This window comes from Orbicella franksi, chromosome 4, assembly GCF_964199315.1.
Source record: "Orbicella franksi chromosome 4, jaOrbFran1.1, whole genome shotgun sequence".
In the NCBI taxonomy this organism is placed as follows: Eukaryota; Metazoa; Cnidaria; class Anthozoa; order Scleractinia; family Merulinidae; genus Orbicella; species Orbicella franksi.
Window position 1 is genome coordinate 27,216,888 of NC_138148.1, and position 27,956 is coordinate 27,244,843.

Genomic DNA, 27,956 nt, shown 5'->3' on the forward strand with positions numbered 1-27,956 from the left:
CGAAACGTCAAGTTTAAACCATACGAAACCTGTTTGTTATGTTTGTAACCGCTGTTTGTTTTCTCTTGCTGGCTCCTGTTTGGGCAGTAAAATTCGTGTTGAATTTGAGATAAGTCGAGGTCTCAAAAAGAAATCGAATGCAAAATCATAACATAAAATGTGTGTTTTCATTGATAACAATTTGTTAAGTTTGAGACTTGTTAAAGTCAAAACAGAAAAACTAACGAAAAATCATCCAGGAATATAAGCAGAAGACCTCATTTGTTTTCATAGATTGATCTGGAAAAATCAAAAGAATCTATGCACGACTGTCAAATGGTTTTCCACACTGACCTCTAAATATAACGGAACGTTGAAAATATATAAAAAAATAGTGTCCATTTGGCGCGAAAACATGCTCGGATATTTCTCCGCGGACATTATCTGTTCCGGGAAGCGAACATGTTTTCAAGAGCGTAGTTCGAGGAAAACTGTGAGCTTTCAAGAACAGATAACGTCCAGGGACAAATATGCGAGCATATTTTCATGCCAAATGGAAGCTATTGTGTTTATAGCTGGTTTTCACGTGACGTCACAAAAATTCAAACTACAAAACTATTGATCTTCCTGAGATTTTACTTCAATGATGTATAAGAGCAGCTGAAAACTAATATTCATACAAAAAAATATGTCAAGTGTGTATCCTCAATGTAAATTAAGAGTGTCCGGAATGTAAATTAAGTTAGTTTTGGCACTGAAACAAGTAACACATATACATTCCTTCAGCTCAGTTCTCACTACAATTACAGTACAGCCCGTTTAACGCCCCCCAAAACCGATGTTTTGATAGTATTTTCAGCGTCGTAGTACAACTCCTTAACAGTTAATTAAAAACCAAATGAATAGTATCCAGGTATCAAAACATTGCAAGTATTTTATTGGCTTATTTGAAGAAATTCATCAACAAAGCAATGTTCCTTTTTGGTCTTGTACTTCGGGAATGCTGGGCAGTGAAACAGAAGTGTACTTCTCACAGCGACCTGATTAACCTGCAGTTGAGAAGAATTAACAAAACATTATTGTGTAGTAACGAGAAAATAAATTACATTTAATGAAGTTATAGCAGCTGTAAAAAAAAAATAATAATAATAATAATAATCGAAGGGTTTATAAATGTACACCGTATAGTGAAAGAGACAAGGACCAAAATCATATTTCATAATCCAAGCAGTGCTTTTCCTTTACAGTGAAGTGGATGTAAAATTTTCACAAGCAAATAGTTGATTATGTTTGCGCTCAGAGAATTTGTTTCCATGTTTTTTTTAAAGCCAAGTGGTTTAAAATAATTATGATAACACTTATTTGCTCGTCAGCGTGTTCGGATACTCATAAATGAACACATATTTTGCAGAGACGTTCGGTGTATAAAGTGACCGAGACCCATTCACTGTGCTTGTTAGGAGCATAATTACTTACACGAATACAGGGCTCTTATCCCAGCGATGTCATCAGAGTGCAATGAAGGATTCCCAAGGCTGGCTGTGGGCCACATGACGGTGCCGCCGACATTAGAGTGCCCCAGGCCTAACGCGTGCCCGATCTCATGAGTAGCAACCCAGACCATTGACTGAGCATCCGTGTACGTCCACAACCACCATCCACCCGTCCTTCCTGAAAAAGACCATTTCTCGTCTTCGTCGAAATGGATTCGTCCATTACTTGGATAATACGCATGTGCCAAGACACCACCATTTCCATCAAAGGTCGCGCTATCTGTTGGTTCCCCAGGGATACCGGCATGAGTCCTGCTTCCAAAGCTAAGAAAACATAAACGTTGTTTTATAAATGTTACACGAGATCTGCTCTGTAAAAACATAAGTGTTGTTGCGAAGCGATTTAAAACATTGAATCACATTCAAGGGCTAGGTTGAATGACATCGGTTCATTTCACTTCACTGAAATGGAATTGCAACATAGCTAGCAAAGCAACGATATCACACTCGGCCTACATAAGCGTGTACGATAATCCAGTGGCTCACTCAAGATCCTAAAATAAAATAAAACAAACAAAAACAAAAGAAAAACAAAACAAGAAAAGAAAAATTTACTCTAACCTGATCTTAAAGTCGGGGCTGCTAGGGTTAGTTGTTCGAGTAAAGGAAAGCGCATTACAGGCATCTTTCCATTTCTGAAACGCTTGAGAGATGGCCTTCTGCTGATCTGACTCCGACAAGTCTTGACCAGAATATTTGATATAATACGTGAAACTTGTCTTGGACCAAGACCTCACAGCATCATATCGTTTGAAGCGACTTGCTTCCTCTTCAACGTCCGGGTCTCCACAGCGTGGTTTCTTCATGGCGTTCAACGTCTCTTCGTCCACTTCTCCTGTCTCTGGCAGATGGAAATAGTTCTGAAACTTCTTAACTGCTTCACCAACGTCGTGGTTTCCCGATTTGGATGGTGATATGTAGTGGTAGTCAGTCAGATATTTCTGCAAGAATCAAAGGAAACGTAAAGGTTTTAAAATATAAAATATCGAGGAACCATAATGTTTGCCGAGTTACATTTCTTTTTTACCTTGTTTAAGATAGGAATTTCTACTTAGTTTAAGCCAGTCAGTTGATATCAAATGTGTGTATCTATTGTTTAGGAAATGCAATTATTTTCATGGTGCATGGCGTGAGCAAAGTTTAACTCGACTTAGGTAAATTTAAATTTCAGACCTACTTATATGAACCAACACATTGAACTGTGCTAATAACTCTCAGTTATTTTGTTACTGGGAAGTTACCGGTTAGCGAAAAAGGAGAAAAAAAAAATTTCGTAGTCACGTCGTCCGCTATTTTCCTTGGGCTGTTTTCTAAAGAAAAAAAGATTTCTCGGTTTCCCAAACTAAAGCCTCCACTCGTGTTTCTATACCTCGATAGAAACACGGAAACTGTTTCCGATCTTTTAAATGCCTTTCAACAACATGGAGTATGGCTGCCTAAAAGAAAAAAATAGCTAAAATGACTCATTTTCTCAGTGGATTGTCGCTTTGCTTCTAACCGACAACAGCTACAGCTGTAAGACGAATAATGCGAAGTGATTGCCCACGTAATTAACGAGAAACACGGACAGAATCTTTATCAGTAACAGTACCGTTTTAAGAAATGTTACAACGAGGTCTTAGTTAACAACAACAAAAAAACTGTTCATAGCGCTGGTGTCGAACGAGAAAAACTGAAAAGAATAGCTGGAATTCGACCTTGCTCTACTAACAGCGTAATAAAAAAAAAAATACTTAACCTACGTACTTGGAGTTATCTTTGTTACCAAAGTATCTTTATTTGGAGCTGAGACTTTAACTTACCACAGCAAGCTCCGTCTCGTCCTCTCCTTCATTATCGGGATCAACATCGTCGGCAGCACTGCCTGAGACAAGAAGCAGCGAGACAACAACCAAGGAGAAAAACATGGTCGAGCTTTTCTTCTTGAAGCAAAACACAATTGCTGTTAGCACCGAATGAGACAGTTCCTTATCTAGCGGATGACCGGGACATTCATGAGATCCTGTGTATGTATTGCTGTCTTTACTCAGCCGGGGAGAAAGCTATCAGAAAATTCTATACCTCTGTAACTGAAGATCATTTAAAAAGTGTTTACGTTTCTGTCCAGTTTTCACCTTAAAATCAGCAAAGAACGATCAACTGAAAGTTCAAATTACGTTATCCTTGTTTGATTTTATAGCACGATTGTCAACAAGTACAATAGTGTATTTGCAGATATTTGCTTACCTGTTTGTTCAGACTGTATTCAACGAAAACTGAGAATCTTTTCACAAGTTTTAATTTTCAGATTTGGATCACATTGCCGAAGAACATGTACACCCAACAAAAGTCGTTCACCTGCCACCTGTCTTTGCATTGTCAAATGCATACTCCTGTTGCTGAAAGCTTGCATACTCAATGACCCCTATCAACAGTCTTAATCTAGTAAATCTAAAACTCATTAAAAGAAAAAGTTCTTCCTTTTAGGGACCGTTCATTTTTTATGAGGGAGGGGGGACTGGTGGGATTTAGGAAGCACCATTTAAAAATCGCATGACCCCCCCTCAGCTTACCAATTTTTTCACATGGCCCCCCCCTTATAGCGGTCATTTTTGGGGATGACCCCCCCCCCCAAAAAAAAAAAATTGAACAAACAGTATTTAGATTTCAATTTTTTAATTGCTGCTTTTCAGTGTCACACCATTCAAAATAGATCAAAATAAAAATCAAAACCGTTCAATAGATAAAGTCCAGATTCTGAGAAAAGAAAGAAAGTAAATATGCAAAGACTCTCGCCAAGATTCAGGTCACAGCAATTTTTCTTATGCAAGATATGCGGATAAATTTTTTATCCAAATTTACAGAGATTTGTATGGAGACGCCATCCTGGTGCCCATCCGGATGGGCACCAACATGGCGGCCGGAAACCAACAGAAACATCTGTCAAAGAGTTTTGCTACAAAAGCGTGAATTTACCTCTCGAGGAACTCAAAAACATTAAAATAATATTTTTTCTAATACAAGAACTGTTCGGATAGCCAAATTACCCGAATTAAGTCACATTTCTACCCAACATGACAGCTCTCTCGGCCGTCACGTAAATGCCGCGTCACGCAAAAGCTTAGAAATTCAAGCGTAATCTATCACAAAACCAAGAACCCATTCGGAGCAAAAATTTGTATGAATGTTAGTTTTCAGCTGCTCTTATACATCATGGAAGTAAGATGTCAGGAGGATCAATAGTTTTGTAGTTTGAATTTTAGTGACGTCATGTGAAAGCCGGCAATATTTCTCTAGTATCCCCCCTACTTCGCGTTATTGTGCTCACTATGAAGACAATATTTACAATCCCTATACTACAGAGAGCTGTTGTTTAAAAAACAAATCAGGGTACCAGTTGAAGCCTGGTGATGGAAGAAAACTGAACTTCTCCATCAAAGAGCACAGAGCAATGGTGGAAAAGTTGAATGTCATATTGAAAGATGTAAAGGAACACGATTCCACACTCTTTTAGTCCAGTGGGCTTGCTTCAAAGCAGGGCGAAGAATTTGCCAACAGTTTTAATGTAAAACAGATCAAATGTATGTTGACGAAGGTCACGCAGGACATGGAAGCACTAGAAAATAAGAAGAGCAATTATAACAGCATATTCAAGGGCATACTCAAACAGCACATCAACAAAAGGAGAAGGGAAAAAGAAAACCGCAGAAAGTCAAATGAAAGAAAGAGGAAGCGGACTGAAAACAACGTCCAACGAGTTTATGGAATCTGTGTTGGAAACCCGCTAGGAAATGATCTTCCACAATGCCTTGTGTGTACCCTCCTAGAACGGCCGTCCCGGAAGAGTGTATTAAAGTTGAGGATGTTGCCACGTCGTTATTTAGAAGAGATAGGCCATACATCGCACAGCTCTTTGAAGGGAATTATTTCACCGATGCTGCAAGAAGCAGAATCACCACAATCCTTGAGCAGGAAGTCAGAGATTATGTTTACACCTTCATGTACCCTGAAGAGTACACTCTAACAGAAAGCATTGCTGCTTCCTGCAGCATTGGTGAAAGAGACTCCCATAGCAGCACAAGCGGCGACGAAGAACTCGACGACAGCGAAGATGAAGATGAGTGCCAGTGAAAGTTGCATTCGAAAATAACAGTGTTAAATACTTCTTTTCAGTAGCTACAAATGCTTTTTGTCGCCAAACGTTTTTTTAAAGCAGAAGGAAAGTTTGTAATAAATTTGTATCCTGCCTTCTATGTTTATTCTATAGCAATTTTTTTGATATTCAAACGTTATGCCATTTTAAAGTTTTACTAAAATATTTCACGTGACCCCCCCTTTTTCCCTTATTTTTTTGGGATGGGCCCCCCTCGAAAGCCATTTTTTTTCGCATGGCCCCCCCCCAAATCCCACCAGCCCCCCCCCCTACCTTATAAAAAATGAACGGTCCCTTATGGCGTTCGTTCAGTGATCGGCTGATCAGCAACATAGGACATGGGCCGTTTGGACGACCGTTACAGAAGCTATTCTAGATTTATGTAAAGCCATAGTGGACAAAAGTGGTCCAGATTATTTTTAAGATCCAGGTTTTAGGATGACAAGCCCAAATGTCATTCCACTAAGCGAGATGCAAATCCACCCTTTGAAAATTTATATTGATCTTGCGAGATTGCTTCTTGTGGGTTGAGAATTTTTTTTTTTATCGGTCGAGAATTTTTTTGTCAGTTTAGAATCTTTTTGCTGATCGAGAATTTTTTTATGTCTGTCGAGAATTTTGTTTTTTTGTCTTCAAGGCCATAAGCCATTGAAATACATGCTTCAAAATCTCCTTGAATCTTTTTTTTTTTCTGATATAAAACTGTCTAATCAATTACTTCAGTTTCAAATTCAGTTTCTTAACTTGTTTAAATACGAATGAGACTTAATCAAAAATGCCCGTACCACGATATACCGCAAGAAGAAGAAACAGCACTATAATGCCAAGCATATGATATTAAAGTTCCACAGTGACAATCCCGCGATCCCAACACATTACCTATGGGAAACGCTTGGCTTAATCCTAAAGGAAAACTTATTCCATTGCAGTCCAAAAAGATGAAACCCGCCATGGGAACAAAAACGGTAGAGTCCTTTGCTAATTTATGTCTTCGAGGCGGAAATTGGAAAATAAGTTAATTCTACAAAGTAACATCCAGCCAAGGGAATGGTAACGTTACACTGATGACGTTTTCCACCTTTGAGACTACAGTAAAAAGGACGTGAATCATTTTATTGAATAAGCTAACAAATTCCACACCCTACTGTTAAATTTACAGCCGAAATATCACTGAGAGAACGAGATTACTTTCTTGATACAGAGGCTTTAAAGGGGAAGGATAGTAAACAGTGGCGAATCCAGACCTTGAGTTAAAGAGGGGGGGAGGGGGGGGCGGGGCGGGGTGGGTGGGGCGGCAGTTTTCTTGCTTGCCCTGCCGGCTTTTCTTCCTTCTGCGGTTTTTTTTTTAATCCAAAATAAGAAATTCTCATGCGGTAAAAAAATAGCGACCGACAAAAAAACATTCTCGACCGACCAAAAAATTCTCAACCGACAAAAAATATTCTCGGGCAACAAAAAATATTCTCGACACAAAAAAATTCTCGACCGACAAAAAATAAAATATGGCAATATCACCATCGATTCTCTGGAATTACATCTGGGCTTTGTCGTCTTGAAAACTAGATCTTAAAAATAATTTTTTTTTTTACTATGGCTTCCCATACATATTCGAGACGAGCGTCTCGACATACTCGAGACGTTCAAAGAACAACACGAGGTATTACTAGAAGTCCTTCGAGATTTGTTTTACAAGGCAAATGTCAGAGAAAGTAGCTTACAAGCTTTGAAACCTAAAAGGAAAGGTCGCTGTTCCGACTGATTACCATGACGTCTTCGGTGCGCAACGATGCTTTAGACCAGTAGCAGATACAAATGACACTACACGGTACTCTTTTAGGTAGCAACTCTTTTAAGAAACCACTTGACGGCCTACAGATCCCCGGCAGGGCGTCTAATAACTCAGAGAGACATAAAAAGTAGGAACCTTTATTTACGAGTTTTGGAAATCACGCCAACAGCATTATTTTGTAATGTTTCTTCTCAAGTGTTGTTGCCCGAATCATGAGCGTTTTGCCCGAAAAATTACGCTATTTCCGTAGCTGGAGGGGGGTGCTGCAGCTCCCCTCGCCCCCCCCCCCCAGCTCACACGCCTAGAGTCCGATGATATCTATCCAGTTTTCCCTTGAAATTACCTGAGAATGATCGACTGAAAGTTCAAATTACGTTCTCCTTGTTTGATTTAAAGTACAGTTGTGAACAAGCACGGTAAGAGATTATTTCCAAATATTTGCTTACCTGTTTGTTCAGACTGTATTCAACGAAAACTGAGAATCTTCCCACACGTTTTATTTGAGATGTGGATCACGTTGCCGAAAAACATGTACACTCAGTGCCAACCGAAGGACTCTATCAACATGGAAACAGTGTGCAAATAATGGTGCACAAACACGGGAGGTTTCGGAAGGGACTCTATCATGTTGTTATGAATTCTAATGTTTTGCATTTCTGTGATATGCAGGCAAGTTGTGCTTTTTGCCTTAGCAGAAATATGGCAGATAAACTCAACAGCGATGGTTTTCTTATCGAAACCACGGACCAAGAACTAACTGGCAAAGAAACGGAAGATATGCAAACCGAGTTTAGCGATTTAACCAAACAAGACGAGGACAGCCTTCTGGGCGAAGAAACGAGCGAATTTGAAGACGACATCCCAAGTGCTCAAGTACAGAGGCAGAAGCCTAAAACCAGGAAAAAAGTGGAACAGGCTCTCGTAGGAGCGCTGGTGAAATTTCACCACAGGTGCATTGAAAGACTCACAATTAAGTTTAGAAAGCTTGAGCAAGCAAAGTCTCGAAAGAGCAACTTTGTAAATAAGCAGTCTTCAAACAGAAAGCAACTGCCGGCTAGGACACTATAGTGTACAAAGGTGATAGCAGATAGCAGCAACAGTAGACTGAAAACATCTCTCAGAAGTCAAATTCTTTGAAAGGGAAACATCGCTTACAAATATAAAAACAGAACTGCACGAAAGAAAATTCTACCCTTTGTCACACAATAGCACCCGGCTTTACCTAGCTTAAGAGAAATACTCATGGGGAAATGACATAGAACTTGATATAGAACAAACCACAGCTAAGAAATATCTTCAAGGAGCCACCCCTAGTATCATATCGCAAAGAAAAATCCCTGAAAGACATCCTTGTCAAAGCTAAGCTATAAAGGCTAAATAATATTTTCCTCGCGAACTGCAGGAGTTGTGAGGCCCGTCAACACTTTTAAAACTATGTAAACCTCTTAAGCAGCCACGAAGCCACAAGCATTCTTAAGTAAGATTATTTCTGCACGAATAATCAAGATCGTGTGAACAAAGGCCGTGAAAGTTGTCAGTCCCAAAATAAGACGTTCGTGCATTTACTGTGGGTTCCTCCATGCTTTAGCTCTTTGCAGATGGAGTTCCTTTTTTTTTTCCATCATACATATCTTTCTGGGTTCCCTTGCTTTTCCCTCGTCATTTCCCGTGTGTTCCGCTTTATGATAGATATTTTCCCGCCAACGAGGTGCGGGGAATGAAGCTCTAACTGTTCACAGAATGCAACTGTAAATATTTTGTAATTTCACCAGCATTCATTAAAACCCCTTTTGGTACAATTAACAGAACTTACGAATTAAACCAGCACTTTGTGATAAACTAACCATCCCCATAACTTAGTTAGCAATTTATACGCTTTGTATTTCAAGTTGCCTTAGAGGGATGGTTTCACGGTTCAACGCATATGCAAGCTGTGACATTACATTGTTTATAAACCAGTCAGATGCGAGTACGTACGTAACTCGTCCGTCTGAGTCCAGAATAAATGGTTCGGCGCGAGTAACAAATTCGATGCTCATTTCTAAATTCGCCATTTTCTGTCTAAATTCGTTTACATCTTCCGTAAAATTTGGACAGCAGTCATTTTGCTAGCCTTCGTGTAGCCGTGTAGCCACTCAAAGGCTATCGTTACGCTTTCACAAAGTTATAGCCTGTGATTTCTGAAATACATCTAGTTGATACGAAAATGAAAGTATACCTTATGCTTGGAATCGGAACATACGGAAGGAATTCTTATGAGAAATCTCACCTATATCGTCATGTTTTCGCGACTGGCCGTGAAATTCTCAAAGGCAAATTTCCCGCAGGAGTCATTTGCACCGGCTTCCGATTGTTTTATAAACAGTGAAATTTAATGATTTAAACGATCAACCAGGGTAAGACGTAATTAAAATTTGAAAACGTTCTCTGATTAAGGTATCAGTATACCCCAAATGAACGTCATTCGTTGGCGCCGCTTTACGGTCGAACGTTTGACGCAAACTTCAGCAACGGATATATTTCCTGAAAGGTTAGGAATTTTAGAATACGAGGGTGCATTCATTGAAATAAAAAAAAATTAAGGTTTTCCAAATATAGCGTCCTATTTCCCAAAGTACAGAGGTCACTAATCAAATGCGCTTCCGGTCGGATTTGAGCGGGAGGACGCGATCAACATCGCCATGTCTTCTTGACACCTTTCTCTAAAAAAAGGTGTCGGGAAATTTCTATTACTTGTCTGGTTTATTTTTGGTACACAGTTAAACTTTGAGAGTTGATAGAACATGCATTCTCTTCACTAAAATAGTCATAACTTTTGAAAAAAGCCAAAAACAAAAATTCCCCGATACAGTTTTTTTAGCGTGATTATCGGGCAACGTTCTCTCCAAATTTCAGCGAAAAACGTTGAAAACTCATCGGAAATGAACTCAAAATGTGCGCTTCACTCCCTGAAATTTTCGTTTCGAGACATACATATACGAAGGAAAATATACTTCGGGGCGTTCTTGCCGTGTAATGAGATAATTACACAAAACGTGTGAAAATAATGTCGAGTTGATCGATAAAGCGAAGGCTCGTTTTCCTTTACACTAGACCTGCAGTATGCCAGGATTCCATGGTCTTCCTCACGCAAGGCGTTTTTAAAGTCAATAGAGTAGCCGTTCAACCATGCGTGAGTGGCAATGTTTGAACCTTTTTTATAGGTTTTCCTGTTCCTAATATGTTCTTTTTTCCTTGTTTGTAAACACCTTCCAGTTTCACCTATATAGTTCGACGGACAATCCGCACAGGGAATCTTATAAACAACATTTGTTTGTAGGTCGGCCGGCGGTCTCGACCTGGGGAAACAAACTCCTGTTGTAAGGTCTTTTTTTGAATTAATTTACAAACACACTATACATAGGAAAAACTAAACAAAATAAAAAGAGGAAAATAGCATTACAGCACAATACTTAGTTACAGTACAATATGATAGTTAAGACTGTTTACATCGTTTAGACGGTTTACACAGCTAAAACAATACCGTTTGTGGATGTCCAGTTTTTTTGTTTTAAAGTTTCGAACAAAAGGCTTCTCTGCATAGAAAATTTCGCAAGGTGTAATGTTTTCGAAGAAACCGGAGGCTGCATCGTTTGAGTTTTCAGGGTGCGTAGCCGAAGTGAAAAGAGCTTTATAATATTCCATTTGCTCTCGCAGAATCTCGAATTGATCATTTGTAACGGTACCGTTTGAACGTTTTAATTTTCCAATTGCCTTTTTGTTTTCATAGTTTCTTTACGCAAAGTAAGAAGTAACGGGTGTTGCGTTCGTCGTCTTCGTACCACCTCACCTCACTTCTTAGAATTGCACCTCTCGTCTTGTATAATCTTGTTTAGGCGTAGTCTGATGCTTTGAATTTCACAAATTAAGGTCTTTAGAGGTCTACGTGTACGGTCTTCAGAGGTCTACTAGTAGCTCGAATTTCCTTGTTTCTGAGTAGTCTTGTACAGTGATGTATCAATGGGCGACAAAAGTAGTTGAGACACTAGGAAATGACGCTTTTCGATGTTTAAGCACTAGTTCTATTTTATTTGCATCTAGCGTTAATTCTCTGATACCCTCGGTCCCCCAATTCAATGTTGTGTAGGCGTTGTGGTCTGTGCGGTCTAAGAAATAGGAAAATCAACATTGTTTGCGGGGGAGGAAGGCGAGAAAATGTGTCTAAGACACTCGGAAATCAAATATTTTACTGCCAAGTGTCTCAACACTTTTCTCGCCCATTGTCTATTTAGTAGTTATTTCTTGTTTCCATTCTATTTTACACCTGAAAGTTGAGGGACTCGTGAGTTGAATCTTCTGCTGCAGTATTCATATCAATGTGGCCCAAGATGTAGCTCCGAAAATATTTGAAAGAGGTTTCTCAAGTGCTTCTTTTCGCCGAATTTTTACTCGTAATCGATAGGAAAATGCTTAACTAGCTATTTCTTGTTGATTTCGAGTTAGGTTAAGACAGAGAAATAGCTTTTATGTTTTAGTGGATGTTATGAAATGGCCATAAATCGTAAAGTCATATGTAAACAGTACGCCAGCACAGAAAAAATATTGACGTGCCCAAACATTTTATGGCTTTTTTGAGAAATTTATTGATAGCTCTCACTATCCATGTTTGAATAATAAGTATTTGGTTTTGCCCATTGCAGATATTTGCCATCAATTAAAGGCTGTTCACAACACTACGAAATATGCAGCTTACTTAAGATGAAGCCACGGACAGAAATCAAATTGCCCAGTTGAAATGAAGGTCTTTGCTTTTAGACTGATAGTTGCATAACATGATCCAGTGGATTTCATTTTGACTTGGTTTTTCTTGTTGTAGAAATACTAAACCAAATATGGCTAATTAAATATGCATAAATTCGTGTCAAATGGCCATTTTTCAGGGGGTCCCCCTAACTTGAAGGGAATAAAATATTTTGACCTACTTTTTTTTGCCATAGTCATTCACTCACCAAACCCAACATTTAGGCCAAGTTTGAGCGAAATCGGTGATTTGAAGTGTATCACCTCCTGCCTGGTTCTGCCTGGTTTTCTCGTGGACACACTCTTAAGTTATTTTATCCTGTCAAATTCTTTTCTCTCTTTCCTTCTCCTCAATGCTCTTGTCTTTTGCTCTCGTATCTTCTCGGGATTATTTTTCCTCCATCTTTCCAACTGTTGGTAATGTTCATCCGACCTCCTACTCCTGTACCTTAGTTTCTGTTCTAATACTTTCTCTTTGTTTTCTTTCTTCCATTCTTTTTGTCTTTCTCTTTTACGTTTTAATGCAATCTCCGAGGTGGCAGGCATGATGCGCTCAAGACCAGCGAAAAAGCATTGCAAGTAACGAGAACAAGGCGATTCGACCTTTTATCCAAAGAAAACCCACCAATCACGGACGTCGAGTTAAGTCACGTGTTCCTAGGGGTACTCCCTACACCTGTCTGGGCTCGACGATCAAGATTTAATTCTTATCAAGAAACGACGAACATGAATTTCAAATTGTCGCAAAATTGTCGGCAAATTAGCGGCACTAGAGGAGAGGAGTTTGAAAATTTGCTCATTAAGGTAGCGTTAATTCAAGGTGCCCAAAGGAGATGTTGACATACAGTGTCAATATTCTCCAACACTTTTTTATTCATGGTTTACCTGACATAAATCTACATTTTGAAATAGATATTTGTGTTCCTCTGCATTCAAAGTTGAACATATGTTCATCCATGTCACCTTAAATAAAACTGCCTCAAAGAGACAAAGGTAACGAACAATGTTCAATTTGTGGATTCTCTATACCCGTCATCACGTGAAATTTAACTGTCAACCGTCAGGCACATGAAAATGTAACCTTTGACCGTTAGAAGCCCAGTTGTTCAAAGGGTTTATATAACTCTATATACTGGATAAACCACTGCATATGTAGTAGATAGCATAGTTTGTTTTGCTAACCGTGCACATATCCCGGCACTGGATAGCGATTTACCCGGCGGATAGCGTTATCTACCCTTTGAACAGCCCATCGATCTTCGTAGGTACGTCATTTATCACGATGATTTGGCAGTAAGTGTTATATATCCAGTGCCATATTTTAATAATTGCGAGATCGTAGACTCTCCTTATTAGAGGCACCTTTTTCATATAATGCTGGTGGCCGCTCAAGAGGTTCACTCCCCTCAATAGGCGGTCAGCTCCATTTTCTTTCCCCAAGAAGCCTGCTTACGGGAGCTTGGACTGTATTTAATAAGCTTCAATAACGGCGGATTCAGCCTTCCTCCTTTCACTCACCCCGCTAATAGAAGATAGAAGAGCGCGGTCTCTGAATGAAATTAATCTTCCGTTTTGTCCCTAGCTATACTGCATCGGTCAGTAGTGACGAAGCGAGCCCAAGAGTATTTAGTTTTTAATTGATTTGGCCCTATTATTGCAAGTTAAGCTTTGTTCAAACAAGAAACAAAAGGAAGCCATGTTCACTGGCGGGTAAAGCGATAGTTGGATTCATTTTAGCGCGCTTGATACAGAAAATAAAAGATAAAAATATGAATATATATTTTACCTACGAATCTCGAGATACTCTAAAACCGTTTAATTAATAAACAGTTTGTTTTGTCAACATTATCTCAAAATTGAATATGCAACACAACGTAAAATTCGAAATATAAATTGTAAACAATTATCCGTCGTTGGTTCACGTTCCACTCAAACGCAGAATTTGGTCATTTCGCGTTGATGTTTTACAGAGGACGGCAGAGAAATGTACCAAGAATTATAATGCACGTGCACAGCCATTGTATGGCTCATTAAACCTTTTCTTTAGCGACGTTCCCATTGCCCTCTCCGTTGTGGTTTCGTTAACTCGTTTCAAAGCCTGTACAGTTCTACTTCTAAAATGCTTTAGGAACTGAAGGAATATTTTGTCTACAGAGAGTAAGTTTTAAGCCAAGGATAGACGTAAGACATATTTATTAAGAATTTTTTTCAGAATTCCTATCTCCTAGAACCTGCTATAAATATTCCTGTACAAACTTTTATGTTTTCGCCGTGACTGCTATTATGTATGCGAAACAAAATAAGATCTTTGTTTACTAGACAGGTTGACCTTGGACTACCAGCTGCTCAGTCGCAGAAGAACTATAGATGGCGGCTTCGACGTGGCTAATAAGAGCAGTGTCTCCTCGCTTTCACCGCAAATTGTCGCATTTAAGGACACTACCCAATGGCTTCAAGACGTTAAGAGTAAGTTGTCATGACATTTGCCTTTTTGGATCGGTACGTTGATCAAAACTGTAAGAAAATTCTCGAACCGGTATTTGTTCCAGTATAATTATTCTCACGGCTCAGCAGCTCGCGAGTCGAAGACACCGAGTTTTATATATTCCAGCACTCGGTGGCTCCTTCGTCAAAACATTCCGAGTCAATGAGACTAGCTAGGTTATCTAGTAATTTTCTTAGGCAAACTAATTATCACTTCTCAAGTGGTTCAGGCACTCGTTCGTCGATTGAAACGGAACGAATTATGAAGTCTTTCAAACAAATGGAAACATCGGAAAGGGCTGGATTATCTGAGGGGATAAGGGGGTGTGGGTGATTTGACCCGTTTTAAAACAATTTCATTCTCTAGGAAATGTTTAATTCTCGAGACGTGCGTATGTATGTAATTTGTTTCTCCATTTAACATGCTATTTTTCGGCCCACGAACATGCATGAATATTTTTGGAACAATTACGCATGCCTGCAGGATAATTTTTTCAATTAATCACCCACCCTACTCTCTAAAGTCAAACCATCCACTCCCGCACTCCTTAGTTTATAAATATGCTCGGCAGTTCGCTGGCTCCGTAGTTCGACTGTCCAGTCGCCTGTCTCGGCGAATCGCTCATACATTTTCTTAAAGGAAAACCCCGTTAATACGGCCACCTCGACAATACGGCCAACATCCACATTCTGAAATCCCAGCCTGTATAATCCTTTATAATTTTACCCCGTTTTATATAGCCACTCAAACCAGTTATGTTCATTTTTCCTTTGTTAATATTGTATGTACTGATTGAAGTTTCAATTTTTTTTCGAATTATATCAGCATTCCGGATGATAATTAAAGAACAGTTGTTTAGAAGTGCAGATGTGATATATCTGTTAGCTTCAGTTAAGAGATCAGTCAATTTAGACCAGTCATGAAATTTGACCCTACCCCGTTAATACGGCCAAATGTTCACGGCCCGTCGGTGACCGTATTGACTGGGTTCCACTGTAATCAATTATCTTTTCAGTACTGCACCGGTACCGGAAGTTCCGAACCTGACCATCAAGACAAACCTAGATTTCCAGGCGCTCTGAATTCATGTTATACCGAAAAATTGGAATTTGATGATCCTGAAGATGGCGGAGTTATTCCTGTGTATCGGGTTATGGGTCGTAACGGAAAAGTGTATGACGAAGCACTCGATCCCAAGGTTTTCATTTCATTTTTGTTTGTTTGTTTTTTTTGCAGATCTAAGAAGTGACAAATTGTAATTCACAAAAATTAAATGAGTACCTTAATGAGAAGGCCAAATCTTCAACACATAACCGAGGGTCTCCCAGGGGTTTTGGGGAACAAGGGCATATCCTGGGGATTAATTTGAGGGAACACCGGATATCTCTACTATTGAAGGAAACTTTGACCAAAATAAGGGGGAGATTGTATTTATTAACAGGGAACAAGGGCGAAACTCCGAAAAGTAAGGGAAATTTTAAAGGGATCAAGGGAACATGATACCCCCCTCCCTGGGAGACCCTAAGAGCTAGCGCATTTTACCAAATGACGTCAGTCAGAATGATTTAACTGAAGGCACCTCTCTTAGTTCCTAACTCTCTTCTGGGAGAATAGGGCCATTGACTTTTCTCGTCCAATCTGCTCTGCCTCTTGCAGTGGCGACAGCTTCACTCCAAGTGGCAAACCTTGCTAGCAGTGATTACTGCTAGCAACAGAAATTAGGGCCTCATTTTCTCTTTTTGCTAGTTATTAGTTTTATAACTATTATCACCATCAAAGTCATTGGCTCATTAACTACTCATGATATTTAACATCATTTATCTTGTGTTTATTGCTGATATTTAATGTTTTCAAGCTGGACAAAGAGAAAATTCAAGATCTGTACAAGAAGATGACTCTGTTGAATACAATGGACCGCATCATGTATGATTCACAGCGACAGGTGATGATTCGTCACGAGGCCTTCCCCATATGTAATGCCTTTTCCCATCCCCCGACCAGCCCACTCTTTTGCGAAGAATTAAAAAAACAAAATGATTTTGAGTTTTTTCCTAGTTTAATACGTTCTATATATGCCGCTTCAAGTGATCCTGACATCTAAATAAACCCTCGTAACGCCATCTTCGAACACTTTTTAGCGTGACTTCCGAAATATCTTACTCTACATCCTCTCTTGTCATTGATTGCAGTCTGGACTTCATGAGACTCGACGGACCATGATTTTGTTGAGGGTTGGAGCGGGGGAATTGGCAATTTTTTGTGGCATGAAACTGTTTTCTCACCTTGAGGTTGTGCATGATTTGTTTTTGTGGGCAATAAAAACTAATTATAATGGTCCATCCCTGAGAAACACAAAAAAAGTACTTTGTGCTTACGCATGCCTGCACATGCACCGAACAGTGAAACTATCGTTTTGAAATCTTGGAGAAAATCTGCGGTCCCCTGAGACAGCGTTTAGCAGAGTTGTCACCCTCGTAGCCAGCTGTAGACAATGATCCATTTGTTATACCTTCTAATCTTTAGTGATTCTCATATATTTCCAACTCTAGGGGCGTATCCCATTTTATGTGACCAGCTACGGTGAAGAGGCGACATTATTTGGTAGTGCCGCAGCCCTTTCACCTGAAGACGTTGTATTTGGTCAGTATCGTGAGGCTGGTGTCTTGCTGTGGAGAGGATTCACATTAGATGAATTCATGAACCAGTGCTATTCTAATCAACATGATCATGGGAAGGGCCGGCAGATGCCTGTTCACTATGGCTCGAAAGATCTAAACTTTGTCACCATTTCCTCTACTCTGGCTACTCAAATGCCTCATGGTTAGTCCTAAAAGAAACAGCTAGTTGTTTTTGTTTTTTTTTGCAAGGTTTAAAAGAGTTCAGTCACCGTATTTTGAGTTATTTTGGCCGTGTACAGAGTTACCTCAAATTGAACAAACCAGAAAATAGTAGTTGACTGAGATGGAAAAACACCAAAGAAAAAAATAATAAACCATAAAGGAATAAGGATGGCTAACGATGGAGAAGATTACAGGGATTACAAATGAAGAACTTGAAACATTTAGGCGAAACTTTTCAAGATGTGTAGACTGTGACGTAGTTTCTTTAAAATCAATTATCAAACGTGAACTGCTGGCCAAGGTGGATATACTCTTCAACATCCCAAAACAGCACCTCGTGGCAAAAAAATTTATACCTCTTGGAAAGCGACCTGGTCGTTCCTAAATCCCCGAATTGTATTTTTTATACTGATAATCAGGAGATATTACATGTGGCGATGCCGCTCGTGAATATTAGACTTTGTCCAGCAATTTCAACAGTACCAAAATCCATTTTTTCTTGTTTTCGTCGACATGGCAGGGGATCGTAGAGTCATGTGCAAACAGACAAACCCTCTTGTGTTCTGATATCTTCAATGGTAGTTTCGTTTGACCGAAGTATACAAGGTTGCAGTTGTCGCAAATGATTTCATGTACCGTGCCAGATTTTGTCAATTTTTGGGCCTTGGACGTGGAACTGTTCATGCACAGTTTTTAGCCCAGTTTTTACTTGACAGTCGAGAGTAGTTGGCTTTTTTTGGTTCTGAATTAGTACGCTGCGCGATTAGAAAACTTAGAAACTCGCGCCACTCTGTCATCCAAGTCAGAATTAAAACCAAAACGTGATTTTCTCGCACATGTTTTCCCGCGCCTCGCGTCAGCAACAGCTACTTGCCTCGAAATTTGATTGGTTCCCTACATTGTCTGTCTCCTTTGTGATTGGCCAGAGTGATAAGTGCTTGTAATTTTGATTTTAGTTTTACGACACGTCATTGGAAACCTCTCTTATGGTCTGAATTGAAGGGCGTTTCGGTCAAACGGAACAACCATTATGAACACGGATCTCAAAACACTGACCCTCTTACAAAAAACAGACTTAGACATAGCATTTATTTTTGGACAAGTCTGTCCAAGAGGGAAAGGCGCAATGAGGTTAATTTAACTTATTTGAAGCCCCAACAAGTGAAACAAGTCCGAACCACAACACCGGGAACTCCGTTCCTACTCTTTATAAGTGTGTGTGGGTTCTTTAACGTCCCCTGCCAACTATGTATCACTGAAGATTCAGGAGACGGGGCCCACAGTTTATAGCTCTTATCCTAGAAAAATTGATCGTCTAACCATTTGCAGATGTATTTGCAAAGGCAGCACATTGTCCTCAGTTATTTTAAGACCCTGATCTTAATCTCTTGATATCCTTTCAATTAAAATCTTATTTTAGCTTCTGGATATGGTTATGCTTTAAAACGAGCAGGCACTGGCAATTGTGTTATCTGTTATTTTGGAGAAGGAGCTGCAAGTGAGGGAGATGCCCATGCCGCCTTCAACTTTGCCGCCACACTGGAAGCTCCTGTTATTTTCTTCTGGTAAGCTAAAAAATTAAAATGTTCAGAAGTATTTATTTATAGTTTGAGTTGACAGATGTCTATCTCTTTTCTTCTTATGACTAATTCATCGTTTTCAGTACAAAATTGTTCAGGTTGAATTGTGTATATGTAACTGTCATTAGACAAAGTTGATGGGCATGCAAACAGAAACATGCAATTACACAAAAAGCTACTTGTATGTTTTTCCTTTACGGTTGTCCTTTTAGCAACCTTTCTCTCTCCTCTCATAAAGGTTTCAAAAAATGTATAAATGTTTAGTATTGTATAGTACTGTTAGTTTCGTGTCACATTTTAAATTTTAAGAGGGAATGCTACACAATATTAAGACGGAATCGACCAGAAGTTCGAGTAACAAGTGGACAAAAACCTAGCACCAAGATTATTTACATTGTATTGCAAACTTCTGTACGACTGTTTTAAATATCTTCTCATAAAAAATCATTTCTAGCAACACCAAACGTCGAAAACGAATGTTGAACTTCATATGAAACACTTGAAAGTACTGGGAAATGAAACTGATGATGAAATTTTGCCTCTGTTTGCACAAGTTCTCTGAACTTTGAAATTTATTTTCTCTCGTTCCCATGCGAAATTGTTTTCGGTGTTATTTCAGGCAATTACTTATGTATTTAGCTTTAAGAAAATGTAAAAGTGAGTGTAAAATACTTAAAATTATTCTGGTACCAGATTTGTGTCCACTAAAACCTGAAATTGCTCGATTTTCTATCGGATTTCGTCGTAAGTCCCTTTTTCTATAAAGTTATCCTTTGATAAAAGAAAGCCCAGTCTTAACTGCCTGTAGCTATAGCCTTGGGTACTAAATGAGAATGTTTGGTGATTTCTAAGCCTGTTGTCAATATAGGAGAACAAACGGACATCTTGATCTCCCTCCCCTCCTGCACTTAGTCAACCCAAAATGTTATACTGATCATGATGACAGAGCTACTGGAGGTCTGATGGAGAACTGATTTAAATAATTTGTTGTTTCTCAGTTTTCGTACCCAAGTAACAACCAATCGATCTAGGATTCTACATCCAGGCTCCGTTGAACCATGTGCGTCAACCTTATATAATTTTTTGGGTTTTATCTCAAATGTCCTTTGAGTGGCGAAAGAATTGGGCTTCTGAGGAAAGGCGTTTATTTTTATACTCAAAACTTAACTCAGTAAGGAAAGGAAAATCCTGTAACCCAAGAGCAGGGTCAAATATTTGGTTGTATAGTTATTTGCCGGAATGTGATGGCAAACAGTCTAAGAGCATACAAGTGAATATACAAAAGATCATATATTGGAACTGTGGAGAAAGATGTGACGACGTGATTGATCATCGCAGTAATATTAAAAAATTAAAATTTAAGCCGGATGAAAATTCAGGTTTGAACGGGATTCGAATCCATGACCTCTGCGATACCGGTGCAGAACTCGCAACGTGACCAGCTCCCAGTTGGTTTAATAGCTCAGTTTGTAGAGCCCTGCACCGGTGTCGCAGCGGTCATGGGTTCGAATCCCGTTCAAGCCTGAATTGTTTTCAGGCTTTAATTTCACAACTGCTTAAGGTTAGTTGTGTGCATAACTGCAATGATCAATCATGTCTTCAAATCTAAGAGCGTCTTATTCAACAGCCGTAACAATGGTTATGCCATATCAACCCCAACCAGTGAACAGTACCGAGGAGACGGAATAGGTTTGTAGTTTTCTTTTGTGCATGGTTATTGTTCTCCAGCTTTGGTCAATAACCAATAAATATTTTGAACTCCACCGCTGTTGTTGCTTTGGTGTCTGGTCATCATTCATGGTTAATAATTAGTTGTCCGACACGTTTCTTTCAAGCTGGACATGGCAGAGGTTATGGGATAAAAGCAATTCGTGTGGATGGTAACGATGTCTTTGCCGTTTATAATGTCACTAAAGCAGCTCGTGAGATTGCAGTGAATCAGTCAAGACCAGTCATTATTGAAGCTATGACTTACAGGTTAGATACAGTGCTAACTTATTGCCTTAGCGTGCATCATCGAGTAATGATTCACGCGGAAAGTTTGGAAGCACAAAAAGAAGCGTAACAGGCGCTCGAGTTGCTCGACGCGCAGCCGAAAACAACCCTAGCTCCTTGAGTGTTTTTCAAACTCCTCAAGTGCATCATGTCTCGCAATTATCGATTGTTTAATAAGTTGCCTATGGTCATAAAAGTACGAGAACCACGACTCTTGCGAGAAAACAATTCAATAGCCCTTTTCGCGGTTACCTTTGTTCATTTGCATTACAATAAAATCTAGTATGTATGTGAGGCAATTTCGGGCTATTTTGTAGTTTTAGCCCGAAATTGCCTCGCATCTACGTTGGATTACATCGTAATGCAAATGAGAAAAATTAATCGTGAAAAGGGCTATTCTCTGGCGAAGCGAAGTTATCTTTGCTCGTTACCATGTCACCAGCGTGCAAAATTTAATTTTTATTGCTTAGCTTTGCTAGCTACAGAGCAGTTTTCAAGTGAGTGTTGTAAAACCAAAACCAAAGTAATCACTTTGGCCAATCAAAAAGAACACAGACAATCTGTTTTATCCTTTTATTTTGGGAAACGCCATAGGGTGGACCTCTAGTTTTCCTTTTCAAGATGTGCTTTTTCTCGTATTTTATTTTCGCCATCTTGAATAAAACAGGCTGTCATCATCATCATCATCATCATCATTATTTAGTAAACCAATCAAAACTCGACGCAACTACTTGTAGCTGACCAAAGCGCGGGAAAACGAGTGGGAGCGAGTTACGATTGGTTTGAGTTTTACTTCTGATTGGATGAGAAAGTGGCGCGAGAATTTTCTGGCAATCGTGTAGGATCGTGTAGCGTAGTCACTAGTTGATGCAAAACCAATTAATTTTCCACACCTAATTGAAAACCGCTCTATACACGTTATTATACTATTATTTGCAAGACTAATTAAATTAGCTTCCGTTTTTATAAACTTAAACTAAATTTACACCCATCTGGAACCTCGCAAGCGAGAGTTAATTTTCCTAATAACGACAAATAATTATCACTTTTTCACAGAATTGGTCACCATAGCACAAGCGATGATTCCTCGGTGTACCGCTCGCTAAAGGAAGTCAGTTACTGGGACAAAGAGGACCATCCTATTGGGAGGCTTAGGTATGTACTTGAAGTAAGCACTACACACAGTTAAGGTCGCACTTGAGTCAAACTGACGCAGGGTGACAGAGCTCATCCCTTGTTAGGCTGGTTTCCACAACATGAAGCGACTACCGCCTCTGGCTTTAAAGGCATGCTAGGGAGCCCAATTAGGAGGGAGGGGGGGGGGGGGAGTCAGAGTATCTCACATCCCATTAATTTTAATTTTGGCCTTAATATTTGGCCTAAATCCCATATCCCGAGTAAATATTAACGATTTTTCTACTCGCTATCTCATTTTATCTGATCTAAATTTCCATATCCCAGCAATTCCCCCCCCCCCCAACTCCCTGGAATTTTTTATTCTCCTGAGTGGAGAGATGTGTTTAAGTAAAGAACAAAGTGTCTTGCCTAAATTCACAACACAGTGACCCTTGCCAGGGCACAAAACTTGACCGTTCGATCCGAATTCAAGCATTCTAACCATTCAGGCCTGTGCATCTCCAAGAGTGACACATGTGGGAATTAACTACAAATTTTCATTCAATGTTAAGCAGAAAAGTGTCTTTGAGTACAGTCGAACGTCTCCACAGCGGTCACCTTGGGAAAAGTGGAAAGTGGCCGTTGTAGAGAGATGGCCATTATGGGGAGGAAGCGGTGTAATATGATCGGCACCTGTTTTTTTCTTTTTTCGGGGGTGCAACATTTTTTTTCTTCACGAAAAAGGTTATTTTAGAATATAAATACCTAACGCAATCAAATCTATCAATAAAACGGAAACATAGACCAACGACGCGTGGAATGGATCAAGTTTGGTGGCGTTTTACAATTTTAAAAAATGTGGTTTTAAATACACCGTTCGTCAGTCGTTGCTTAACTGGCCGTTGTCGAGAGGTTGTTTTGTTATTTTGGACGCGTTTTAGTGGCCGTTTCTGTTTTGGAAAGATGCAATTGTCGAGAAGTTTAATTAAGAGTGAATGTATGGACTGTCCGCCGGCACCGAAAAAATGGCCTTTGTAAAGAGGTGGCCATCGTAGAAACGTGACTGCTAGTGGAGGCTCGAATTTATAACCTAGCTTTTAACTCCTTAATTCCTCCCCAAAAAGTGAAGTGTGATAAAACGAAATGTGATTTTATCATGAATGATCTAGACAGTACATGGAGAACAAAAGATGGTGGGACGGTGAAATGGAAGAGCAGTGGAAACGTGATTCTCGTCAGCAAATCCTGGCAGCCTTTTCAAAAGCTGAAAAAGAACTTAAACCACCAGTCAAAGACATGTTCAATGATGTCTATGACAGTTTATCTCACCGTCTGCGAAAACAGCACCAGGAATGTATGAATCATGTAGCGAAATACCCCGAGGAATATCCAAGTGAACTGCATGCAAAAGATGAGTAATCTTGAGGTGCAACGCTCAATTCAAAGAATAGATTAAAAGCGCTGTTTGTGTAGATACTTAACTATAGGCCACGTTCGATACATCAATATTCTAACAGGGCTCCGAGGCTTTCGGGTCAAAGTTGCATTTTTTAAAAGTTTCTTTTGTTTCACAATTCCCAAAAGAGACTTGGAAACAAAGAAAACAACACCAGATGTAGACGTTTGTCCTGAAAGCCTCCAATCCATGTCAGAAAATTGATATATGGAACGTGGCCTATTATTTATTCCATATGCACGAGCGCGTGTTGGATGTGATGTGAGACGTTAGACAGCCCACGAGGCGCGTAGCGCCAAGTTGGTTATACGAATCATATCATATCTAACATTCCCGAGATAGAAAAAGACAAAGATAGAAACACCCCCAAATATTACACGTATGCTTACCATATTTGTAGAGCATGGTATAAATAAACAACAGCTTCCATTTGGCGCGGATATATTCTCGAATATTTGTCCGCGGACACTATCTGTTCCGAGAAGCGAACAGTTTTCCGAGGGCAAAGCTCGAGGAAAACTGTGAACTTTGAGGAACAGATGATGTCCAAGGACAAATATCCGAGTATATTTCCGCGCTAAATGGGGGCTATCGTGTTTATTATCCTTCAAATATTTTTCGCAACACGCGCTGTTTTGGAAATTGGAGAATATCACGCGGATATTCCCCAGTTTTAGCTGAGGAATATTCAGTCACGTGACGCGTTTAAACCAATCACGCCCAAGCGAAAATATATGATGGATTATAATTGCTCATATACCAAGATGGCTAAGGCAATGAAAACTCTCGAATTGCATTATCCAACGGTTTAGTTTTTAATAAAGGCAAAATATAATGAGCAGAGTGCGGGAAAATCTACAGTACAGACATGCACGTAAGGTTACAGTGTAGGTTTTTTTATTAAGCATTATTATTTCAAACAGTCTAAATTACAAGCTGCTGTTCAAAAAAGTGAGCCTATACTCGTGGGCAGTAGAAATGGGTTAAGCTCAGGTTAAAAACAGTCCTATTTCTAACGAATCCACAAGCCCATTATTAGGGGCACAAAACGACTTTTAAAAGCAGTGTCAGATTTCAACAAGTAAGCATTTTTAACGCAGTTTTTTTGTAGTTGCTGGCAAATTTAAATCTGTTCCTTTTTCTCAGCAGAAACTTCACAATTCGCACTTCTCAGCAAATTACTTCGAAGGCATTGCTAGCAAGATTTGAATGCACATATAACAGGAATAATGGGCTCCTGCATCCACTTAACGCCTTGAGGGTGTAGTCCCAGAGTTAAATATACACCGTCCTTTGCCGGAGGGGGGAGGGGTGAGAGGAAGAGGGACAACCTATGGGAGATACTAAGTTTCCGTTATAAGGTTAGGTTACTCACAGTGAGTGTTTAAGGATTTTTCAAGCGAACAGAAAATAGGCTCGCGAACGGATATTTCAAGGAACAGATCTGTTGTGTGCCCCCTGTCCTCACATTACCGTAGAATTTTGCAAAGGTCCAACATCTTTGCAGAGGTTAAATTTCTAACATAATAATCTATTTAGGCTATTTAACACGAAGGAAGTTTCGGTTATGGGTCTTTAGCAAAGTTTCACAATACCCTTTTGAGTACTTTATTTCTAGATCTACAGATCATTGAATTCTTGGAACAGTTTTGTGAGCTAAAACTAGTTAAGGTCATTCCCCAGTATTGCATTGCGCATCCCTACTGTGCATAATTTCACGCGTGATTAGCGCGCGCATTAAAAAATGGTAGCTTTTTCTTTACAGCTGGACCTCGCCATAGAGGTAAATCGTCATTTTCTTGCAAACGAGTATGGTGACCAATCATTTTTTTCTGTTGTTTTGCATTGAGTAATAAATTTTTCTGTGTTAAATAAATATGGACCAATTCTCAGTGTAGAGCAAAAAGCAATCGTCGGAAACGTGAATTTAGCAAGCAGTCGTGACTACAATTATGGTGCTATTATAAGGATTAATATGGGTATAAACAAGGTGCTGTTGCTCCTAAACGAACATGGGGACCCCTCATTTTTATTTCAAAATTTAAGTTCCTGTAATATAAACAATCAATAGGCAAAGTTTCACGAAAATCTCCGTGCAGGTTCTATTTCAGTGGAATGACCTTAAATTACAAGTCGCCGATGCCAAGGTAGGAAAACGAGTGCGAACGAGTCATTATCGGTTTGGTTTTACTTCTGAATGATTGACGACAAAGTGGCCCGAGGTTTTTCAGCCAATAGATTAACGCAGTTATGTTAAACCACAAGAAATGCAAATTACTTTCCATACACAAGTGAAAAACGCTATGTCACGTAAAGCCAGCGTCTTAAACTTATTCATGGGGCAATAAATTTCGTTTCGATTCAGAATTGAGGATTTTAGACAACAGTCAGATATTTCTTTTTCTTAGCGAGTAATATTTTGATAAGAGTGTTATTTTTAGTCATTTCTGTTCGTCTTTGACCTTGCCAACGGGCATTTTGTTGCAGTGTTCTGGATTAGGAGGTCATACACTTTATCAGCCTGCGAACAGGCTCCCGGCGAGGACGGAAAAAAAATTCGGCGAGCATGGAACTGAAGAATTTGGAAATTGAAGCGATCGGAGCGGGACGGGGGAGCCTGTTGACTTTGTTTTTGATATGCCTATCCGCCCTTGGTGATTAGCCTGTAACAAATCAGTCAATGCGGTAATTAGACCTGTCAAGAAGCTACATTTTCTGTACAGGCAAACAGTTCTATAAATCGACCTAATCAAACAGCCGGGCTCGGCGTCTTAATATAGAGTGCAAGTCTCACTTCGTTGGGGCTCAGCGGGAGCCTGTTCGCAGGCTACCGGTGAGCCCGAACTAAGCGAGGGAGCCTGTAGACATTCTATTGATGCAAATTCCAAATTCTTCAGTTCCACGCTCGCCGAATTTTTTTTCCGTCCTCGCCGGGAGCCTGTTCGCAGGCTAACACTTTATATGCTATATACTCACTCGGCCAAATACTTCTTGCTGATTTTCAGGGGGCTGTTTTAACTCCAAAATGTTTGGGTCTAAAATAGCTCCTTTTGGGAGCAGTTTTAACTCTTAGATTCTACACCACATTAGAGTAAATGGGAGCTGCGTTTACTCCAGCTTAAGGGTAATGTAACATTTCCCATGGAGTAATTTTTACATTCCTCATAGGGGTCGTATAACTGTATTTCAGGTCCAAAATAACCCCTTTATTGGAGTGACTTTATAACTCCTAGGTCGAGGTTGTGTTCTATTGGGATCAACCGTTTCAACCGCTACCGGTTTGGGTTGATACGATCGACGTTTCGATCTTAACAGAACACTTTTCTAGCTTTTTCGGATGAAACGCGGTACCAACTCCTGGCTCTAGTCCTTACAGACGCTACACCACTAGTAATCACGCAAATGCTCTTTCAGCCGTCTCGACCTGATTTGAGGCCGGTTGAAAAAATTAATCAATCAAACCGACCGAAAATGGTTTTTTCCCAATAGAACACCAAAAAATCCAAGCAACCCAACCAACCAGAATCGGTTGATCCCAATGGAACACGACCTTAGAGTGTACTCCAAAACTGGAGAAAACTGGACTCGATATTCTGAAAGTTTACTATTAACTGAAGAATATAAAAGCAGAGACCGATACAACATAGGATGATTTTTTTTACCACAATTGCTACTAATCTCGCAATCTGATTGGCTAATTTCCCGTTGTGGATAAGAGTCCAGACAAAGCTACTCTGAGGAAAAAAAAAACATTTTCTTTGACGTTCATATTGTGGTAAGAAACAAATGGAATGTGGTTTAGCGTTGTCTGTACTCTTATCGACAACGATATACGTCATCACAGTGGTCAAAATTTGTTGTGGACTCACATTCGATTTGTTAATTTTAAGGTGTACTATATTGTCTGGTCAAACCAGCCTTCTTGAGTTACAGTGAGAATTTTACATAAGAAGGAGTGTTCATGTAGTATATTTGGGTAATACCGGTAATACGTAAAATACGTGTGAATAAGGTAAAATAAAATAGTGAAATAACATAATAACAGGAAATCACTAATATGTTTCTTCGTGGATGTTAAGAGCATCGTAATCAATTGTTCTGCCTTTTTGAATTAGAAAAGCTTCCCTGGACTTACGGATCAAGTCTCGTTTGAATACGTCCCAAATAAAATGCCTCTAAAAAAATAGTTGCCATGGGAACCTGCACGTTTCAGTTTGATTACAAGGGGAGAAAAAAACCTGTGCTATAGTAC

At 39.6% G+C, this 27,956-nt stretch overlaps 2 protein-coding genes across 4 annotated transcripts; one reads left to right on the plus strand and one right to left on the minus strand.

Moving 5' to 3' along the window:
* Positions 1-449: 449 nt before the first annotated feature.
* Positions 450-3,562, minus strand: LOC145485359 (interstitial collagenase-like). Its single transcript, XM_081464038.1, has 4 exons — positions 3,335-3,562; positions 2,094-2,473; positions 1,456-1,796; positions 450-1,028 (listed from the first exon to the last, which is right to left on the minus strand). Exons 1-4 carry the CDS (start codon positions 3,437-3,439, stop codon positions 1,024-1,026), a joined length of 831 nt encoding a protein of 276 aa, XP_081320164.1. The 5' UTR covers positions 3,440-3,562; the 3' UTR covers positions 450-1,023.
* A 9,720-nt stretch (positions 3,563-13,282) lies between these two features.
* Positions 13,283-27,930, plus strand: LOC145485154 (2-oxoisovalerate dehydrogenase subunit alpha, mitochondrial-like). Of its 3 annotated transcripts, none has more exons than XM_081463845.1 (10): positions 13,283-13,497; positions 14,552-14,698; positions 15,733-15,915; positions 16,573-16,659; positions 17,267-17,537; positions 18,978-19,122; positions 20,765-20,826; positions 20,973-21,114; positions 22,189-22,287; positions 23,418-27,929. In XM_081463845.1, exons 2-10 carry the CDS (start codon positions 14,600-14,602, stop codon positions 23,665-23,667), a joined length of 1,338 nt encoding a protein of 445 aa, XP_081319971.1. In that variant the 5' UTR covers positions 13,283-13,497; positions 14,552-14,599; the 3' UTR covers positions 23,668-27,929. The 3 variants fall into 3 exon arrangements, with proteins under 3 accessions (XP_081319971.1, XP_081319973.1, XP_081319974.1); XM_081463847.1 differs by having other exon boundaries at positions 14,556-14,698; XM_081463848.1 differs by lacking the exon at positions 13,283-13,497 and adding an exon at positions 14,117-14,389 and having other exon boundaries at positions 23,418-27,930.
* The last annotated feature ends 26 nt before the right edge of the window (positions 27,931-27,956 follow it).